Below are 20,869 nucleotides of genomic sequence, written 5' to 3' on the forward strand. Positions count from 1 at the left end.
CCATCTTTTCATACTTTCAAGCCGTCCATTTTTCTCCACCAGCGGGCCAGATGATGTACCAGATCACCGTATCATGGGACACCAATGGTGAATTCCATCAGATGAACGACCGGGATCTCCCAAATGCGTGAGACATTTGTCATGTGTGGCGAGAGCAGGACTTGGGGAGCTACTCGCGACTGGGTATCGAAATTTGTACACGTCTTGAATGACCGTTAGTGGCTGTGATTTTAAAGAGTGGAACTTACATTACTACCCTCATTTGCTTTTCCTTTACATCAAAGTGGAAAATCGAAAGCTGTGAGTCTCTCGTGGTATGTGTCTCGCATCCAACCCGTCCAACAGATGCAAAACACCATCATTATTAGAAGAATAAAAATTAATATGGATAATCGAATCATAAGGTGGGCAATACATTTAAAATAATATACACCATTCAAAATATCCCAATTCAAGTGTAGCCTATCTGATTATCTGATGGACCTGATCTTTTGCAAGTAACATTAACATGGTATGATGCATACATTTAACGGGTTGGATGTTATACAAACACCACGTGGGTCCCACAGATCTTGAGCTTTAATATTATTATGGAAAAAATTTAATAAGGGTAATTTTGTAATTTCATGCCCAAATCGGAAGCATGGTGACTAAGTAATCTTGGGGTATAAAACCATTTAAACTGGTGGTGACTCTTCAACCGTACACGTGGCATGGTTTTACGGAAATCCACACCGTACAAATCTCTTAACCAACCATGGATGGAACATGACATGAACATTTTACTGACAAGTTAATATCAACCATCTAATATTTCTATTTGAATTTGGACCATTAAAAATTTCACTTCTAACCCTACATTTGATAATAATCAATTGGATACTTAGGATTTCGTGATCATTTTCTATCAGCAATGGGACCCACAATTTGGATGGTCTGGATAGCTGTAAATTAGTGCCACGTGTGAGGAGAATCACCCACCACCACTTTCCAAATGCTGCAAAGCTATAACATACGACCGTTAAAAAGTTACAAACCCAATCCCTCTCTAGAAATTTGAAAAGAAAACCTCACTCTCTCTCTCTCTCTCTCTCTCTCTCAATCGACCTCTCGAAAGAAAGAACTCTCTCAGAGCGCGCGCGATCTCTCTCACTCATACGATTTCCGCATTTTTTTTTCTTTGATCAGTTTATGTTGATGTTATTTTTCTTCATTTTCTCCTCTTTCTAGGTTTTCGGCAGTCATTCTTCTCATTTTCGCCATTTTCCGTACAGGTATCTCGGCAATTTTCTCTCATAGAATCATGTCATTTCATCAGTCATCTTATAGCCCCCACATCAAGAGGCCCCGGTTGACGCCTTCCAGATATCTGGTACTTCTGCTAACTGAACCCTAATTTCTCAATTTGATAGATTGATGGATTCTTCTGGAAATTCTGCTCAATTGTCTTTTCGATGAAACCCTAATTCTCCAATTGTGCTTTTGCTTTAGGGAGATCGATTTATTCCCGTGAGGGCAGCCATGGATTTTGATGTTGCGGGATTTCTGCTAAGGTCGGAGAATAAGAAGGATACTGACATGCTCGTTTCCCCTAGTAAGGTCAGTTCTCTGCTTCTTCTTCTTCTTGTTGATGTTATTGTCTGTTATTCGAGAAATTTGGGATGACAGTGGTTCTGTTGATGAGAATAGTTAGTGTTTTTCCTTTTGTTAAATTTGGGTTGTGTTTGGGTTATATCCAGAATCGTGAATGGTTTGAATATTTTAACACAGTGGATGGTTATCTGGTGCGCTGCGTGAGTGGGCCGAGTTGGAAATCTGGAACCACACAAGTTGGGAATTGGGATATGGTTTTTCGGTCCTTTTTTAAGTCCCAAATCCAGCGATGGTTTTTATTAAAGTCTATAAGGGAGGAAAAAAGTACCTGCGGACTGCGATGTGTCTGCCCCAACTGGTTTAGTGGTGCTGCTACCCACTTTACACATGGCATGCAGGCATGACAACCAATACCAATCATGACATGGACCCTTTGTGGATTGAGTGAATAAGCAGCTTGGCGATCCATAGGTGATATGGATGTATTGGTTATTGGGCTGATACGACACGGTTTCGGTGGTGACCAATACAGTATACTGAAATTGATTTTCAAACCTTGCCCCGTTCAAATTGAGCCTGATCATTGAGGTCTTTGAGTTATGATCACAGTGGGGCCCCAGGACTCGGCAGTCTAGACTGCTGATTCATGTATGCCATATGTTTCTTACATGAATCGGCAGTCTAGAGAAAGGCATCTCAACATCTGCAGGGTAGTATTTGTAAGATGCTAGTGGAATAACTAGTCTCTTGAGAAATCTCAGGTAACAAGATCATCACTATCGATAGGTGGATCACAACGTCTTCAATGATCTAATTATGTATAGTTACTTTCTCCTACAAATAGAAAGCTAACATTGATCATGAAAGAAGACAATTCAAGAGATGGCATGACATAAAAAGTACTGTGGAGGGTCCTTGCTCATGCTTCGGTGGTAGACTCACAAAAGTTTCAACACGAGGTCATGGGTTTGAGTACCCATTGTGGTAAAATTCACTGTGTGGTGTGAGTGCATGGGTGTGTGGGGTGTAAGTGCGTGTGGGAAAAAAAGTACCGTGGAGATTGTCGGGACAGTATCTAAATGTTGGTGATCAGTATTTTGCTATGATATAACTAGAGGATTATTTATTGTACAACTTGAGTTAGATCTTGTACACAATGTTGTGGGCCTCAAGTCACACTTGGTATAAGTGTACACAGGAATAGATGGTCTACGTTTTTTTAACTAAATCATTGGGGGATGATTACTGCGGCAACCTAGGTTAGATTGAGAAACCCTAGTCTTAGGAGTCAGATATAAATTTAAAATCTAAGGGTATAAATTAGACATAAGGCTACAGTTTCACCATTCTCAGCGTTGTCTTCAAATGTCGAACTCATGGATGATCTGCATCAGTTTATTTTCCAAATGTGGTCTGACGGGGACATCTTGCGCACACGCACGCCTCCCCTACGCATGTACCCACGTCCCGGTTGAGGCTTGGCCAATAAAACCTATTTTCCACTAGGGCAATGGTCTTGTCTTGACCAAAATGACCCGCGACTCCTCCTGAATGTAACTCCCAGACAAGAAAATCACGAAGGGAGGTGTGTGGTATACATAAGTGATCACTCCTAAACAATTATCCGTCTAAAATCAATTACTCACTACTAGCTTCTGACAGACTCTCTAACAACAATGCGTATATAACTCCAAGCCTTCTGGGGCTAAGCCCATCACTGGATATCAACACAAGCATTCCGGTGGTTCTCAGTCTAGGCCTACAGGTGATAAGGATAAAGAGGTTGTCGGGTCTAGTTCACGTAAAAGTGAAGCAACTAGGTGTTTTAGATGTTAGGGGTTTGGTCATTTTGCCCTCCAGTATGGCGCGAAAGAGGGCACCAAGGTGTTCTTTATTGATGGGCAAGTAGAAATAGTGCCCCCAGAAAGTGATCGTGAAGGTGAAGAATATAAGTTGACAGAAACCCCTAGTGATGAGGAAGAGGGAGTGCAATAGTCTGTGACCCTCCAAGTTGTGCGTTATGCCTTTGCACAAGCTAAGAATACTGATGATTGACGCTGCAATACGATCTTCTATACTTACGCAAAATGTGGTGAAAAGAGCTGTAAGATGATTGTGGATAATAGTAGTTGTGCCAACGTGACATCAACTAACACTGTGAGCCGTTTGGGCTTGAAGCTTGAAGCCCATCTTCAACCCTACAGAGTGTCTTGGGTTGATGAAACCTCCATTCCAGTCTTGCATCGTTGTCTTGTTTCTATTCAGTTTGGATAATATAAAGACACACTTTGGTGCGATGTTGTTCCCATGGATGTTGGCTATATTATTTTGGGTAGGCCTTGACTCTATGACAGAGATGTCACCATATTTGGTCGTTCAAATGTGTGTACATACTGGTTCGAGGGTAAGAAAGTCAAGCTAAATCCACTTCCACCCAAGAACACGACTAGAAATGAGTCCACCAGAAAGAGTGGTGTGAGCAGTTCGAAGGAATTGAAGGAGTCGAAGTCCAAATCTAAGCTTCTCCATATTCTAAATGTCAAAAACTTTGAATGAGAGACTAAGTCAGACTCGTTGGTGTACGCCCTTGTGGCCAGAGAGAGTACACTAGAGGCTAGTGTAGAGTTACCCACTGAAGCTATTTCGGTAGTGGATGAGTTTCATGATGTCTTTCCTGCGGATCTACCGAATGAGCTTCCCCCTATGAGGGATATACAGCATGCCATTGATTTAGTCCCTGGGGTGACTCTACCAAACCTCCCATTACAGAATAAACCTAAAGGAGCATGCAGAGTTGAAAAGACAGATTGATAAGCTTTTAGAAAAGGGTTTCATTCGAGAGAGCATGAGCCCGTATGTCGTGCTCGCCTTTCTTACTCCTAAGAAGAGGATGTCTATTGATACTAGGGTCAGCAACAAAATCACAGTCAAGTATCGATTTCCCATACTGCATCTTGATGACATGTTGGATATGATGGCTAATACTACCATCTTCTCAAAAATTGACCTTAAAAGTGGTTATCACCAAATCTGTGTACGCCCTGGTGATGAGTGGAAGACAACCTTCAAGATGAAGGATGAGCTATAAGAGTGGCTAGTCATGCCTTTTGGGCTGACTAATGCTCCAAGTACTTTCATGCGAGTGATGACCCAAGTGTTGAGACCCTTCATGGGAAAGTTCTTGGTCGTCTACTTTGACGATATTTCGATTTATAGCATGACCAAGGAACAACATCTTAACCATTTGAGGCAAGTTTGTGGGATCCTTAAGAGTTGAGAAATTGTACTCCAACCTAAAGAAGTGTGCGTTTATGTCTAGTAGTGTTATCTTCTTAAGTTTTGTTGTGTTAGCTAAGGGTGTGTCGGCGGATCCCAAGAAGGTTATAGCCATTGTCAATTGGCCTGAACCTTGTAATATTCACAAGGTGTGTAGCTTTCACAGCTTGGCCACCTTCTATAGGCGGTTCATTCAAGGTTTTAGTTCCATTATAACTTCCATCACAGATTTTATAAAAAAAAGGAGAGTTTCAATGGATGAAGGCAGCCTTGAAAGCCTTCAAGGAGATAAAGGTCAGGATGACCGAAACTCCAGTCACTCGACTTTTGGATTTTTCAAAAGCATTTGAAGTCGCATGGGAAGCGTCAGGAGTCGGCATAGGAGTACTTAGTCAGGAAGGGTATCCTGTCGCATTTTTTAGTGAGAAATTGAATGAGGCGAAGCAAAAATACTCCACCTATGACAAAGAATTCTATGTGGCAGTGCAATCACTGCACCATTGGCGCCATTATCTATTGGCGCAAGAATTCGTCTTGTTCTCAGATCATGAGGCCTTGAGATATCTGAATTCTCAGAAGAAATTAAACCCTAGGTACGCCAAGTGGATTCAATTCCTTCAAGAGTATACTTTTGTGCTTAAGCACAAAGCCGGTATAGAGAATAAGCCAGCTGATGCGTTGAGTCGTTAAGTTGCGTTACTCAATTCCATGAGTTTCGAAATCACGGGCCTTGAGCGTATTAGAGATGATTATTTTGAGTGCCTAGATTTTGGAGTTGTGTATGCATCGTTGTTAGAGAGTTCGTTAAGAGCTAGTAATGAGTACTTGATTTTAGACGGATACTTGTTTAGGAGTGATTGCTTATGCATACCGCGCACCTCCCTCCACGATTTTCTTATCCGGGTGTTACATTAAAGAGGGGTCGCAGGTCATTTTGATCAAGACAAGACCATTGCCCTAGTGGAAGATAAGTTTTATTGGCCAAGCCTTAAGTGAGACGTGGCCAAAATTATAGGGCAATATTGTGCTTGTTAATTAGCAAAGCAGAAAAAGTAAAATACGGGACTATACACACCTTTGCCAGTTCCATCATCCCTTGGCAGGACATCAGGATGGACTTCGTGCTTGAGCTCCCCAAGACTATTCGGAAACATGATTCCATATTTGTTGTCGTGGACTGTTTTTCTAAAGTGGCCCACTTCATTCCTTGTTCTAAGACCTTTGATGCATCTCATATTGCCAAGTTGTTCTTTAGTAAGGTCGTCAAACTTCACGGGTTACCAAAAACTAGTGTCCGACCGTGACGTTTTATTCATGAGTTGTTTTTGGAAGACACTATGGCACATGATGAATACTAAGCTCCAATTTTCTTCTACCTACCACTCTCAGACCGATGGTCAGAACGAGGTGGTCAATAGGAGCCTAGGGAGTTTGCTCAGATGTTTAGTGGGGGGCATACCAGGACATGGGACACCGTACTACCTACAGCTGAGTTTGCATTTAATAGTTCTGTCACTAAGTCTATAGGTTTAAGTCCTTTTAAAGTCGTTATCGGTTATAAACCTAGGAAACCTATTGATCTTGTCCCTAAGCCACTGTCCCATAGGCCATCAGAGTCTGTTGAGTCTTTCGCACATCACATTCATTCATTGCATCAAGAAATTAGGCGAAAGATCACCACTAGTAATGAACATTACAAACTTTCTGCAGACCAGCATAAACGTTTCAAGGAATTCAATGTAGGGGACTCTGTGATGGTTCGCATTAGGCCAGAGCAGTACCCTCAGGGAGCCATTCGTAAATTACACGCTCGTAGCGCTGGACCATTCAAAATTATAAAATGAAATGCTCTTAATGCATGTGGTAGGTCTTCCACCTTCCATGGGAATTAGTTTCACATTTAATGTGGAGGATCTAGTTGCTTTTCAAGGAACTCCTGATACATTGTCCAGCCTTTCGCCTAATCATCTCGATTCCCCAGACCTTTCCGTTGATCCATGACTTCTTCCCGACCCTTCTTCCTAGCCTCTACCTCCCATACCTTCCCTTCCCACACCCAGAGAGGATATATATTCTGGACTATCAGATAGTATCAATGTCGGACGATGGATTTCAAAAGTACCTGGTTAAGTGGAAGTCACGCCCAGCTTCAGATAGTACGTGGCTCACTGAGGAGGAGCTTTAACGAGTTGATCCTGACATCTTGGAGCGATTCAGGAGTTTTGTTTTGCCAGTGGTGAAATATTCGTAGCTGAGGAGAGCTAATGGGGACATCTAGTACATGCACACCTCTTACGCATGTACGCAAGGAGGAGGAGGGTCCCACCATCGATCTGGATCGATGACGACGTCTGGGGAGGCCCTCCTAGTTACAAGACTGTGTTTTGGTTTCTTAGAGTGGACTTGATCATCATGTGGATCTCACCATTGGATCTCATGATCGTGGTCTATTACTCTAGATGATCTACGGACTTTGAGTTTTGCTTATTATCGTTATTAGGAACATCATGAACGATTTAGATTGCTTTGATTAGTTGTTATTTTTGTTACTTTATCTCTAAGTAATAGTATACTTGGGGTATAGGGTTTTCTTATAAATAGGCAACCCCTTGTAGGTTTTTTCTCATTGAAGATGATTAATAAAATTCTGCTTTTTCCTGCTTCTCTGATCCTTTGAGTTGTGGAAATCTAATTGGGTGTGAATCCCTCTCTTCTTTAAAAGGCTAACTACCGTGGTGTGAAGCCACACTCATACCAATTCGCCCCCACCTCCTACCCTCTAATATTCATCATCTCTCATAGCCATACACTCTTCAAATCCACCTTTATTTTGCAGCCAATTCTTCTCTATAGCAGATTTCTAGAATCAGGCCTGCAGGAAGGTTGAAACTTTGGCAGAACACTGTGCTCAAACCAGTCATCCAATTGCCCTGAAACTTTGTGTGTGGGTGGCCCATCCCTGGCTGACCAACCCCTAGTTGGCCCCTTTTGGGTTCGTGGGCCCCACACGTGCAGGCAGCAATCCACGCATGTGCGTCAGGCAAGCCTGCTGTCCACACGTGTGGACTGATTACAGGTTCTCTTTCTCATCTTTTTCACTCTTCTATCACCTTATTCCCTAACTCTAACCCTAGATTATCCTAAATCTCAAGTTCTATTCCCCTTTTACAACCCTAGGGCTTCCCGAATTGAAACATGTGAATCCCTTGGATTGGGGAAATAATCCTTTGCATGTATGGTCTATAATTTGAATTGATCCAGCCCTAACATGTGTCGGCTTAGACCCTTGTTGATGTAGGACGGCCTAATCCAGCCTTAAATGAGCATGGTATTTGAAAGGGGTAAATTTATGCAATTTTAAAAAACAAATAAAATATCAGCCTTATACATCATAAACACAAGAAAGAAATAAGGTTAATATAGCATTGATTATGACCATCCATCACAAACACGAAGTATTGAATCTTAAAATCTGGGTTTAGTTGGATCAGGCGAAAGATAGAACTTTCGTCTTGCAATAGGTTCGTCTAACGATCCAAGTGAATTTTCTAATCCAGAAAAATAGGAATTTCCTGGATTGGGAAATCTGGATCAGAAAAGAATTGGTGGTTCTTCAAATTTAGATTTGGGTGATGGGTTTTATGTGGGGATGAAAATCTTTTGATATCTAATGATTTAGATGAAAAGAGACAAGATCGGCTTCTAGATCTAAAGATTTTAGGAGAAAAGGAAGAGAATATGCTTAAAGAAAAAGAGTACCTTAAGAAAAGAAAGAAGGAGAAAGATTTAGGGGATGGGAAATCACTTCGCTGGGCCTCACGCCCTCTTCCACTCACTGGAAGTCGAAGACGAAATCGTTAGAAGCAAAAAACTCTCCTTTTCTTTCATAAATATAACATAATATGCTATAGGTATAGGGTACCTTATAAATTCGTAATTACATAAAATTACCAAAATATCCATACTTAAAAAGTTTTTTTTTTATTTAAAGAAATTCGCACAAAATTGTGCGCAAACTGTCTCAAAACTTAAATAAATCAAATGTTCATAGACTAAATGTAAATTTAAGATGCCCTATGGGCCTCGATGATAGCACCGTGAAGGCGATATAATGAAGGTGGGCCGTGACGATCCAACGGTCCGATCACACCATCCTCGCGATCCAATGGTCTAAATATCTCCTTTAGGCAACTTACACATGTTACGAACACATGTGTAAGGTCTTCAACTTTTAAAGACCCGACTCGTACCCGTCATCTAACCACATTGACATGGGTAACGCACGCCTCCTGCATTGATATACTTTGAATGGCCTAGTGTCCGCATCAACTCCCCTCGGCTGAGAAGATCTCGACTCTGACGAGATAAAACTCTTGTGTTTTTCTAACAAATCTGGATCTAGTCTCTACAACTCTGCTTTCGTCAACTATGTACAATCGGATGATGGTCTGTTCTTCCACTTCACTAAGTACCTCTGAAATCCATCGTCCTGAGTGGAAACAAGTTGCTCAGCCACAATTCCTTCAATTTCTTCTCTTTTCTCAGGTATAGTAGGCATAGGTGGTGTGAGTTGGGAAGAAAATTCAGAAATTGGCCAATGGTTTAGAACAAAATTATGGTTTATGGGATGCATGAACAAGGCATTAGATCATCCACATTGAATATTGAACTAATCCTCATGTGAGGTGGAAGATCTATCACATACGCATTGGACCCAATCTTTTTCAGAATCTTAAATGGTCCAGCACCGCGTGCTTGTAACTTCTTAACGGTACCTCGTGGGAACCGTTCTGGCCTTATCCTAACCATTACATAATCACCCTCATTAAATTCTTGAATTCTACAATGTAAGTCAGCTGAAATTTTGATTTGTTCATTACTAACATTTATCCGCCTCCTAATATCTGCATGGAACTCATGAATGTGATGGGAAAATAAATTGGTTGACTCTAAGGTCCTCTGGATGACCGACGTAGGTAACAAATCTATGGTTAGTCTAGGTTTGTAACCACTAACAATCTCGAATGGACTCATACCTGTAGACCTATTAATTGAACTGTTATATGCAAACTCGGCGACTGGCAGGACTAAGTCTCAAGTTTTAATGTGTTCACCCACCAAACATTGAAGTAGATTTTCGAGACTTCGATTCACAACCTCGGTTTGGCCATCAGTTTGAGGATGGTAGGCAGACGAGAATTGGAGTCTCGTACCCATCATATGCCATAATGTCTTCCAAAAATAACTAGTAAACCAGACATCCCTGTCAGACACTATGGTCTTAGGCAAACCATGTAATCAAACCACCCCCTCAAAGAAAATCTTAGTTATGTTGGACGCATTTGAGGTTTTAGAACAAGGGAGAAAGTGGGCCATTTTGAGAAATGGTCTATGACAACAAAAATGGAATCGTGCTTTTTAATTGTCTTGGGAAGTCATAGCACGAAATTCATACTAATGTCTTGCCACGGTGCATGTGGCACTGGCAATGGCGTGTACAATCCAGTATTCCGCTTCTTCTGTTTTGCTAGTTGACATGTTCGACATTGCCTTAAAATTTTGGTTACCTCTCGCTTGTGACTTGGCCGATAAAATCGATCCTCCACTAGGGCAATGGTTTTATCTCAACCAAAATGGCCAGCAATACCTCCAGCATGAAGCTCCCAAACAAGGAAATCCTGGAGGGAAGTGCGGGAAATACAAAGTCGGTTTCCTTTGAAAAGGAAACCATCTTTCAGCACGAACTCACTCAAACTATGCCGGGCACCTAAGATTGATATGTATGTTCCCCCAAAATCTGGACACATGAGATATTTGTCTTTCAATTGCTCAAACCCGACAACTTCTACACTCAAGGAGTTGAGTAATGTCACTTTCCTATTAAGGGCATCGGCTGGTTTGTTCTCGATCCCGGCTTTATGTTTCAGGACAAATGAATATTCTTGAAGAAATGCTGCCCACTTGGCATGCCTTGGGTTAAGCTTCTTTTGGAAATTCAAATACCTCAAAGCCTCGTGATTAGAAAACAAGAAAAATTCTTGCGGTAGAATATAATGACGCTAATGACGTAGTGACTGCACTACCGCATAAAATTCTTTGTCATAGGTGGAATACTTTTGTTTTGCCTCATTCAGTTTTTCACTGAAATAGGCAAACTGGATGACCCTCTTGGCTTAGTACTCTTCCTAGACCTATGCCTAAAACATCACACTCTACTTCAAAGACTTTAGAAAAATCTGAAAGACGTATGACGGGAGCCTTTATCATCTTGCCCTTAATATCTTTGAATGCCTTAGCTGCGGCCTTAGACCATATGAACTTTCCCTTTTTAATGCAATCAGTAACGGGAGCCATAATAGTATTAAATTCTCAAATGAACCGACGATAAAATGTAGCTAAGCCATGAAAGCTTCTCACATTATGTATGTTCCGCAGTCCAGGCTAGTCAACTATGGCCTTGACTTTTTTCTGGATCTGCTCGCATCTCTACAGACGACACTACAAACCCTAAGAAGACAACCCTATCAGACAGGAACGAACATTTCTTAAGGTTCGTACATAACTTCTCTGCCCTCAAGACACTACAGACTTGCCTCAAGTGGTCGAGATGCAACTGTTTAGTGGTACTATATATGAGTATGTCATTAAAATAAACCACTAAGAACTTCCCCATAAAGGGTCTCAAAACTTGGGTCATCACACGCATAAAAGTACTGGGTGCATTAGTCAAGATAAAGGGTATGACCAACCACTCGTACAACCCATCCTTCGTCTTGAAGGCTGTCTTTCACTCATCTCCAGGGCATATGCGTATCTGGTGATACCCGCTCTTGAGGTCTATCTTGGAAAAAATGGTGGATATGGCCATCATATCCAACATATCATCAAGCCTTGGTATCGGAAACCAATACTTGATCGTGATCTTATTAATGGCCCTACTATGCCCACATCCGCCCTACTATGCACACATCCGCCATGTTCCATCTTTCTTAGGCGTTAATAGCGCTGGTACGGCACACGGACTCATGCTCTCACGAATGAAACCCTTTCGCAGGAGCTCATTTACCTGCCTATGCAATTCTGCATGCTCTACAGGATTCATCCCGTAATGAGGAAAGTTCGGTAAAGTAGACCCCGAGACGAGATCAATAGCATGCTGGATGTCTCGCATAAGTGAAAGCTCATCCGATAAATCCTTAGGGAAGATATCACTGTACTCCTCGAGATCCGAAGTCACCTTAGGGGGTAACTCTACATGAACCTCGGGTGTAACTTCCCTAGCCATTAGGGCATATACCGTCGAATCATCCTCTGTCTCTTTCTCAAACTCTTTTGTATTTATTATATGTAGAGACTTCGGAATAGATTTCCTCACATCCTTCCTTGACTCACTCGTTTTCACATCCCTAGCCTTGTCCATGTGGCTCTTGAGTGGCAACGGATTGATCTTGATTTTCCTGCCCTCATGCGTGAATGTACAGACATTCGAGCGACAAAAAATTGTGACATCTCTATCCTATAACCACGACCTCCCGAGAATGATGTGACCTACATCCATAGGTAAAATATCACACCACAACATGTCTTTATATGAACCGATTTGGATGGGGACTAAACACTGCTGGGACACAGGCATAGAAGACGTGTCAACCCAAGAAACCTTGTAGGGTTGAGGGTGAGGGATGGGCTTCAAACCTAAACGAGTGACTGTGCTAGCTGAGACCACGTTGGTGTAACTACCACTATCCACGATGACTTTATAATTTGTCACTGCTCTTGATAAACGTGTTGCTTCTATGGCAATTATCACTTTCTTTGGCCTGCGCTAAAGCACATCTAACTACAACTAGTGGTGCAGTCTCCTGTTCTTCTTCTTCATAATCACTAGCACTTATGGGTGATATTCATCAACTTTATAATCACCAATGTCATCCGCATTTTCATTTGACTCGTCTATGACTAAGGCTTTCCCGCGAGTCTTTGCCGTGCACTGGTATGCGAAATGACCTATACCTCCGCACTCATAACATCTCAAGTGACTACGACTGCTAGGATTGGCACCAAGGACACCTTTGTCCTTATCATCCTTTGGTTTAGGCGGTGCACTAGTCTACGCCCTAGGCTGACTTCTAATGTTAGGTTTGGTTCCTTGAAAACTAGATCCAATAGTAGAGTCTCGGGACTCAAAGCGCCTCGTGACAGGAGACTTTAGGTAAAACTCTAACTTCTGTACAACCTGGTAAGCCTGATCCAAGTCACCCATGCATGGGTCATAAGCTCACGCTGCAGATCCATGCGAAGACTCACCTTGAAACGCGCCAAAGTCACTAAGGGATCCTGATGCAGACATGAAATTTAAATATGAAATGTAAGAATTCAGGCTTAGATCATACCAATTCAGAAATAATTACACAAATTCCACATCCCACATGACAATCTAAACATTCAATTAAAGGGGAATTTATGCAGGTCCAGGCCGACACAGGTTAGGACTGGACCAATTAAAATTATAAACCAAATGATGTCAAAGGGAAATAGAAATCAACCACACATGCATAAGAATCAGTCCCTAATCCAAGGGATTGCCTAATTTCAAATCCAGGAACCCTAAGGTGAGGAAACGACAAACAAATTAGGGAAAACGTAATCTAGGTTTAGGGTTTATGAAGAAAACATGTATGAGGAGGTAAAAGATGACAAAAACCTGAACCAAAGACGGTTCCTGCGTGTGGACAGCGGGCCTGGGGCGCTCGCACGTGTGCAGGTACCTGACCGCACGTGCAAGGGGGCGTCGGTTGTGGAAAAGCTCTCATTGGCCCTGGTCGGTTGGGGGGTAGGCTCCAAAACCCTGAAGTTTCGGGTCGATCCGAGCTGCGACTTGTGCGTAGTACTCCATCGAAGTTTCTGACCTCCTGCAGGGCCGAAATCTGGAAATCTGTAGTAATGAAGAAAACTGGTGCAACAAAGGACAAATTCGAAGCACGAGTGGTGGTAGAAGATAGAAAAAAAGAGATGATGGAGGATGGGGTGAATCGAGATCGATGTGGCTTCGCACCATAGTTAGCACTTCGAAAAAGGAGGGCTTCGCACCTACTTTTGCATTCTTCCACAACTCATGAAGAGAGCAGAAAAATAAAGCAAGAATTTTTATTAAGCTTGAATAAATGAAAAGAACTACAAGGGGTGCCTATTTATAGGAAAAACTCTATACCCCAAAACTCGCACCATGTGCGCAACTTATTACTTGATTGTGAAGTAAACTAAAATAAAAACCAAACAAAGAAATCCAAAGCGTTCACAATGTTTTAAATAATAACAACAAGCAAAACCTAAAATATGACATCAATCCGACGAGTGGGCCATGACATGAGATCCCACGATGGGCTTTTCTTAACTATCGGGCCTACCGTTTTGAACAAAAACTTCGTCTTCTAGCTATGAGGCCCTCTTTGGACGTCGTCATCAAACCAGATCGATGGTGGGGCCCTCCTTCTGCGTACGTGCGTGCGCGCGCGCGCATGATGTCCTCATCAGATCCTCCTAAATATCACACCACATCATATACTTCTCAAATTTTGCGTTGTAATCTGCAACCGATATAGATCTTTGGCGTAATGCTTGCCATTGATCTAGGAGCTTTTGACGGTAAGAGAGGAAGATATTTTTCCTTTAATAACTCCATCTCTACCCAATGCGCGACTGGGACACCTCCTAATCTCTCGATCCTACGCTCCGTATTTGTCTAAAATAATTTAGCTTGACCCGCAAGTTTCATCTTTGCAAACCGCACTTGTCGGCTCTTAGACATCTCATACCATTCGAAATAATGGTTCATGTCCGCTAACCAATCAAAGAATGCTTGTGGGTCAAGACGCCTATCAAAACTAGGAGCTTCTACCTTAACACTCTTTAAGACCCTCTCATCGGCATCATAACGGTCTTGATACTCGACAGTGGGCTGCGGATATTGCGCCCTTCCACATCCTACCCCTCAGCCATGTGATCCACGACCTCTACCACGATTTCCTACTCGTTCCTCAACTATTCCCCCTACGTGAGACTGTTCATCCTCTCCAATGTCGGAGATTTCTCTTAGGGACGCTTCTATCTGATCCATACGGGTATTCGTGTTCCTAGATTGTGCCTCAATGGTGGCCAAACGTTGGTTGATCGTGTTTATCATCTCAGTCAACTGTTCCATATTGAAAATCGGGTGTAGACCAAATCCTTTACTAGTCTGAATGGGCATACACAATAAGACTCAACTTAGGTTTCCTAAAACACGACTCTAAGAGATTATTTTGACATAAGACTATGGACACTGACGATCCTAACTTTTACAATAATGCAAATGTGGAAAAATTCAGATATATATATATATTTTTTTGCAAATCTGAAAATTTCAGATCTAGACTCTATATGCAATGTATGAAACCCCAGAAAAAATAAAAATAACAAATCTAGACACTTGATAACTCGATCTAAGATGACCCAATGCAAGAAACTTGGCTTTGATACCAAAAATTGATATAAGACGGCCTAATCCAACCTTAAATGAGCATGGCATTTGAAAGGGGCAGATTTATGCAATCTTAAAAAACAAATAAAATATCAGTCTTATACATCATAAACACAAGAAAGAAATAAGGTTAATATAGCATTGATTATGGCCATCCATCACAAACACGAAGTATTGAATCTTAAAATTTGAGGTTAGTTGGATCCGACGAAAGATAGAATTTTTGTCTTGCAATAGGTCCGTCTAACGATTGAAGTGGATTTTCTAATTCAGAAAAATAGGAATTTCCTAGATTGGAAAATCTAAAAAATTCAGAAAAGAATTGGTGGTTCTTCAAATTTAGATTTGGGTGATGGGTTTTATGTAGGGATGAAAATCTTTTGAGATCTAATGATTTAGATAAAAAGAGACAAGATCGGCTTCAGAAAAATAGGAATTTCCTAGATTGGAAAATCTAGAAAATTCAGAAAAGAATTGGTGGTTCTTCAAATTTAGATTTGGGTGATGGGTTTTATGTGGGGATGAAAATCTTTTGAGATCTAATGATTTAGATAAAAAGAGACAAGATCGGCTTCTAGATCTAAAGATTTAGGAGAAAAGGAAGAGAATAAGGTTAAAGAAAAAGAGTACCTTGAGAAAAGAAAGGAGGAGAAGGAAGTAGATGATGAGAAATCACTTCCCTGGGCCTCACGCCCTCTTCCAATCATTGGAAGTCGAAGACGAAAACATTAGAAGCAAAAAGCTCACTTTTTTATTTCATAAACATAACATAACATGTTATAGGTTTAGGGCAACCCTTATAAATTCGTAGTTACATGAAATTACCAAAATACCCATACTAAAAAAGTTTTGTTTTTTTAAAAAAGAAATTTGCACAAAATTGTGCACAAACTGTTTTAAAACTTAAATATATCAAATGTTCATAAACTAAATGCAAATATAAGATGCTCGATGGGCCCCAATGATAGCGCTGTGAAGGCGATATAATGAAGGTGGGCCGTGACGATTCAATGGTCCGATCACACCATCCTCGTGATCCAATGGTCTAAATATCTCTTTTAAGCAACTTACACATGTCATGAACACATGTGTAAGGTCTTCAACTTCTAGAGACCTGACTCGTACCCGTCATCTAACCCCATTAACACCGGTAACGCATGCTTCCTGTATTGATATACTATGAATGGCTTGGTGTTTGCATCACTTGTGGATCCTCCTTGTTAAATGCTTGACTTTATGAGGGATGCGGAATTTTTGTGGTTGTTTCTAAATTAGTATGATCTAAAGTTTGAAATCTTGTATATCGTATTTAATTTCCATGTCCTGCATTATGGTCTCTTGACTTAATTCAATCACTGTTCCATAAATGTTTTAATCTTGTAGGTTTTTTTTTTTTTTAAAAAAATAATAATAATTATTTATTTATTTATTTTAATCTAGACCTGACCTGATTAATAAATGCAGTCCATATTTTCTACTTTTGGTAATTCAATCATGCAACTTTGTGCTATTTTATTACCATGGCAGAAGGGCGGGAACCTTCAACCAAAAAAAAAAGGTGGTGGAAGGGGTGAGTGTATCAATCAAGGTTAGTGTATATATGTCTTCTAAATAAAATTTCAATTATTTGCAGGAGGAATACAGAAAACAGCTGGCTAGTATTGTGCTAAAGGATCACAATAGTTTAGAGGGCTATCGCATTCTAAAATTCAATGCAAAACCCAACAAGTGTGAATTAGATCCTATGTATCCAACTGCTGAAGATTTGTTTCCTTCTCCTAACCAACAACGGAGATTTCCTCGCCATATTCCTCAGGTTTGTTATTTTTACTAGTCGCATTGGCTTGAGCTACCAACCATTTCCCTTATTCTCTCGTTTCAGTTCTAACGCAGATATTGTTGTGATTGGCAGACATCTGAGCGGACTCTGGATGCTCCTGATCTGGTTGATGATTATTATCTGAATTTGCTTGATTGGAGTTGTAAAAATGTTGTGGCAATTGGCCTTGGTAATATTGTATACTTGTGGAATGCCACCAATCAAGCGATAGAAGAGTTGCCAGAAGTTAAAGAAGATGATGGGCCTGTTACGAGTGTTTCTTGGGCTCCAGATGGCACACATATTGCAATTGGTCTCAATAATTCTGATGTTCAGATTTGGGATTCTTTATCACTAAAGAAGGTAAAAAAAATCAATTTCATGCTTCTTGTTTTCCATGCAACTGATTCTTTCCTCGCTTAGCACTGCTTAGGATGATGAAATTTGATTATGATCATTCAGGTGAGGTCCTTGAGGGGTCATTCTGCTCGGGTTGGAAGTTTATCATGGAATGGTTCCATTTTGAGCACTGGTGGTCGAGATAGTAAAATTTTTAATCATGATGGTTAGTGCCTTAATTGCCCTCATTGTTTGTGGTATTATACAATGCTTGGCCCACACAAGTGTTTTTTTTTTCCGTCTCTCTCTCTCTCTCAGCCAGCATTCCATAAGGCGGGGCCTTTTCAGTGGTTCATCTTGTCGGGCACACTGGATGGAAATGAAAATAATGTCCCAGCCATCCGATCAGACATGGACCTTTTCCCATTGACATGGACTTCTGGCTGTATTTATTTTTACAATCAGATGGCGAGGATTAACCCGTGGGGACAGCACCACCCATCTACCATAGGGTCCAGCTAATGAATGCTATAGATCTCTCAAAGGAATGCTGGCCAGAATGGAAATGGCCCAACACTAGACGCCTCTCATTTTTCTTTGTTTTTAAGTGTTTCAAGAATCTTGGTCTTACAATGTTAGCAAAACCGTACGATTCACAATATGAATTGTACAATTCATATCGTATCGTATGGGCATACAATTTGAATTGTACACCCAAATTGCAAAACTCTAATAATTGTATGAATCGTACAATAATTGTATCGAATTGTATGAATCATATGATAATAGTAGATTACATAAATGGGCCCAAAAATTACTTTAAAAAATCAAAATTTTTAATTTTTATTCCATTTTTTCTGCTTTCTTTGTACCATTTTGCTTATAAAACATGAGAAAGGCCTCCCCTATTAAATATATCCTCACTTTTTTTTTTTTTTTTTTTCCTTTTAAGAGAGAGAGAGAGAGAGGAGATTTGCGGATTTTGATACTCAAAAATCCAAAACAAAGAAATCAAGGTACTATTCACAATGGAATCAACTGCCATTTTTTCTAACATGATTCTACACTTATGAAAGGTACAAAAGAACAAAATTATCAAAGGGACTCTTGTATGTTTTTGAAGGTAAATTTTTCGAAAGAAAACAAAAGAAAAAAAAAAGAAGGAAAAAAGACAAGAATTCTTTAATATCATGATATGTATACCATATACAATTTCTTAATTGATAATATCATGATATATATTACTTTTTTGGTACATGTTGATGGGAAATGGATGATTAATGAGTTTCTAATATTTTCTGATTTACTTGTATTTTTTCATTTGTTTTTTATATGTATATTTTTAAAATCAGAAAAAATCTTACGATTTACCATACAATTTGCGATTCGATACGATTCAACCCCCTTTACAATATGTGATACGATAACGATTTTGACAACATACTTTTACTGACATGCTTGATCCTGTTGCAGTGAGAATAAATAAACACATCATATCCAGACTGTCTGCTCATGAACAAGAAGTATGTGGATTGAAGTGGTCATTATCTGGTAAACAACTTGCTAGTGGCGGTAATGACAACCTTCTATATATATGGGATGTTGGATTTCGTTCAGGTCACTATCTCCACCGTTTAGATGCACATAAGGCAGCAGTCAAAGCCCTTGCGTGGTGTCCTTACCAAAGCAATCTTTTAGCATCTGGTGGGGGGACGGCAGATAGATGTATCAAATTTTGGAACACTCGCAATGGGGCCCTTTTGAACAGCATAGATACAAATTCCCAAGTATGCTCCCTACAGTGGAATCATCATGAAAAAGAATTACTGAGTTCTCATGGTTTTAGTGAGAATCAACTCACTTTATGGAAATTCCCGTCGATGAAGAAGATAACAGAAATCACAGGCCACACTGCTCGGGTTTTGCATCTTGCACAGGTTTGTTTCAAATGACTGATTCACCTTGTTGAAATCAGCAGTGTTGCTTTATAGTGCTTGATGGAGATGAAATGCAATCACAAGCAAATGTAATTAAAATTAGGGTTTCATTGTCATTCTAAATTAAAATGGTGCTACCCGCACCCCCCCCCCCCCCCCCCAACTTTGTTCATTTCCTCTTTATTGAATAGATTCATTCCCATGCAATTGAGCAATATGGGTAGCAATGGGCTGGGCCACTGGCCCTGTAGTGCCAGGGCTTGGACCCCTAAACTTGGGCTGGGGCCCAGGCTCGAACTTGGAATCTAGGCCCGGTGTCTGAGCTGGCCTGGCCAAGGTCATTGATGAATGGCCTGGTCCAATAGTCAAGTGGGTCACTGTTATACAAAAGGATGGATGATTTGAAGATACTTGTGAGGGTCCCATTCAACTTTCATGTGTAGTTTAAAGGCATTTTTTTTGGATCCAAGGTCATGTTTCTAATTTTCTATCATCATAACCATTTATATAAATGGGACTTGTCGTGTATAGAGTGGGTCCCACAAAAAATTTCTTAGGTTTAGACTACTGCAAAAAAGATCATGTTATTCTTTTCCTTATAGGGCCAGGCCTTGTAGGGCTAGGACCTGGACCAGGGCCAACCTGGCCTGTCCTACTTGCTCTGGTCTACCCTGGCCCATTGCCACCCCTAATTGAGCATCCAAACACACCCTTATTTAAGGTATAAAAAGTTGAATGCACCTTCTTTCTATTTTGCAGTCTCCTGATGGTTTTACTGTGGCATCGGCTGCAGCAGATGAAACATTGAGATTTTGGCAGGTGTTTGGGACCTCAAGATCTACTTCTGTCTCTTTGAAGGGCATAAAGAAGGAATCCAACTTTCCTCTCAGTAGTCATATGACTATACGATGAGCTGCTGTAGAGGTGAGACTGAAATGTATCTGTTTTATGCAATACTGGTGATACATGTAATTGAAATTTTATACTTGAGCAGAGTGAAACTGTACATGGTAAGGAGTAAATTAAATTGAAGTTCTTTAAGATGTGTTATGCTTGTAACCACATTCCTGTACAGTTCTTACAATTTTTCTTACGGGATATGTCCCTGTAATTTGAATCCCGGTCTGTTATTTAGTTTCAAAAAATAAGGATACGCTATTTCTCACCTTTTCTTCTCTTAGATACACTATCCTTGTCTATGTGGCACCCATGCATGGTAGAAGAGTTTTGTTTGAATACATACCAATCGTATTATGAATTTACAATAAGACATGTAGGGACTCTACCTTCTGATTTGGGCCTTTTCAATGACAAATTGGTTTATTGAGACTCTAGCCATTGGATCTGGGACTTTTGTAGGGACTCTAATCTTCCATATTGAATATT

The 20,869-nt window shown here is 40.6% G+C and overlaps 1 protein-coding gene across 1 annotated transcript; it reads left to right on the forward strand.

Moving 5' to 3' along the window:
- The first annotated feature begins 1,055 nt into the window (after nt 1-1,055).
- Nucleotides 1,056-20,650, forward strand: LOC131249076 (cell division cycle 20.2, cofactor of APC complex-like). Its single transcript, XM_058249642.1, has 7 exons — nt 1,056-1,372; nt 1,492-1,599; nt 17,022-17,204; nt 17,301-17,570; nt 17,670-17,772; nt 19,020-19,483; nt 20,243-20,650. The coding sequence occupies exons 1-7, from the start codon at nt 1,304-1,306 to the stop codon at nt 20,393-20,395; spliced, it is 1,350 nt and encodes a 449-aa protein (XP_058105625.1). The 5' UTR covers nt 1,056-1,303; the 3' UTR covers nt 20,396-20,650.
- The last annotated feature ends 219 nt before the right edge of the window (nt 20,651-20,869 follow it).

Source organism: Magnolia sinica, chromosome 6 (genome assembly GCF_029962835.1).
Source record: "Magnolia sinica isolate HGM2019 chromosome 6, MsV1, whole genome shotgun sequence".
Classification (NCBI taxonomy): Eukaryota; Viridiplantae; Streptophyta; class Magnoliopsida; order Magnoliales; family Magnoliaceae; genus Magnolia; species Magnolia sinica.

Coding starts and splice junctions, on each gene's coding strand:
- LOC131249076 (XM_058249642.1), top strand. CDS start 1,304: ATGTCATTTCATCAGTCATCTTATAGCCCCCACATCAAGAGGCCCCGG. Junction 17,773..19,019: donor TAAAATTTTTAATCATGATG/GTTAGTGCCTTA, acceptor ATCCTGTTGCAG/TGAGAATAAATAAACACATC. Junction 19,484..20,242: donor GGGTTTTGCATCTTGCACAG/GTTTGTTTCAAA, acceptor TCTATTTTGCAG/TCTCCTGATGGTTTTACTGT.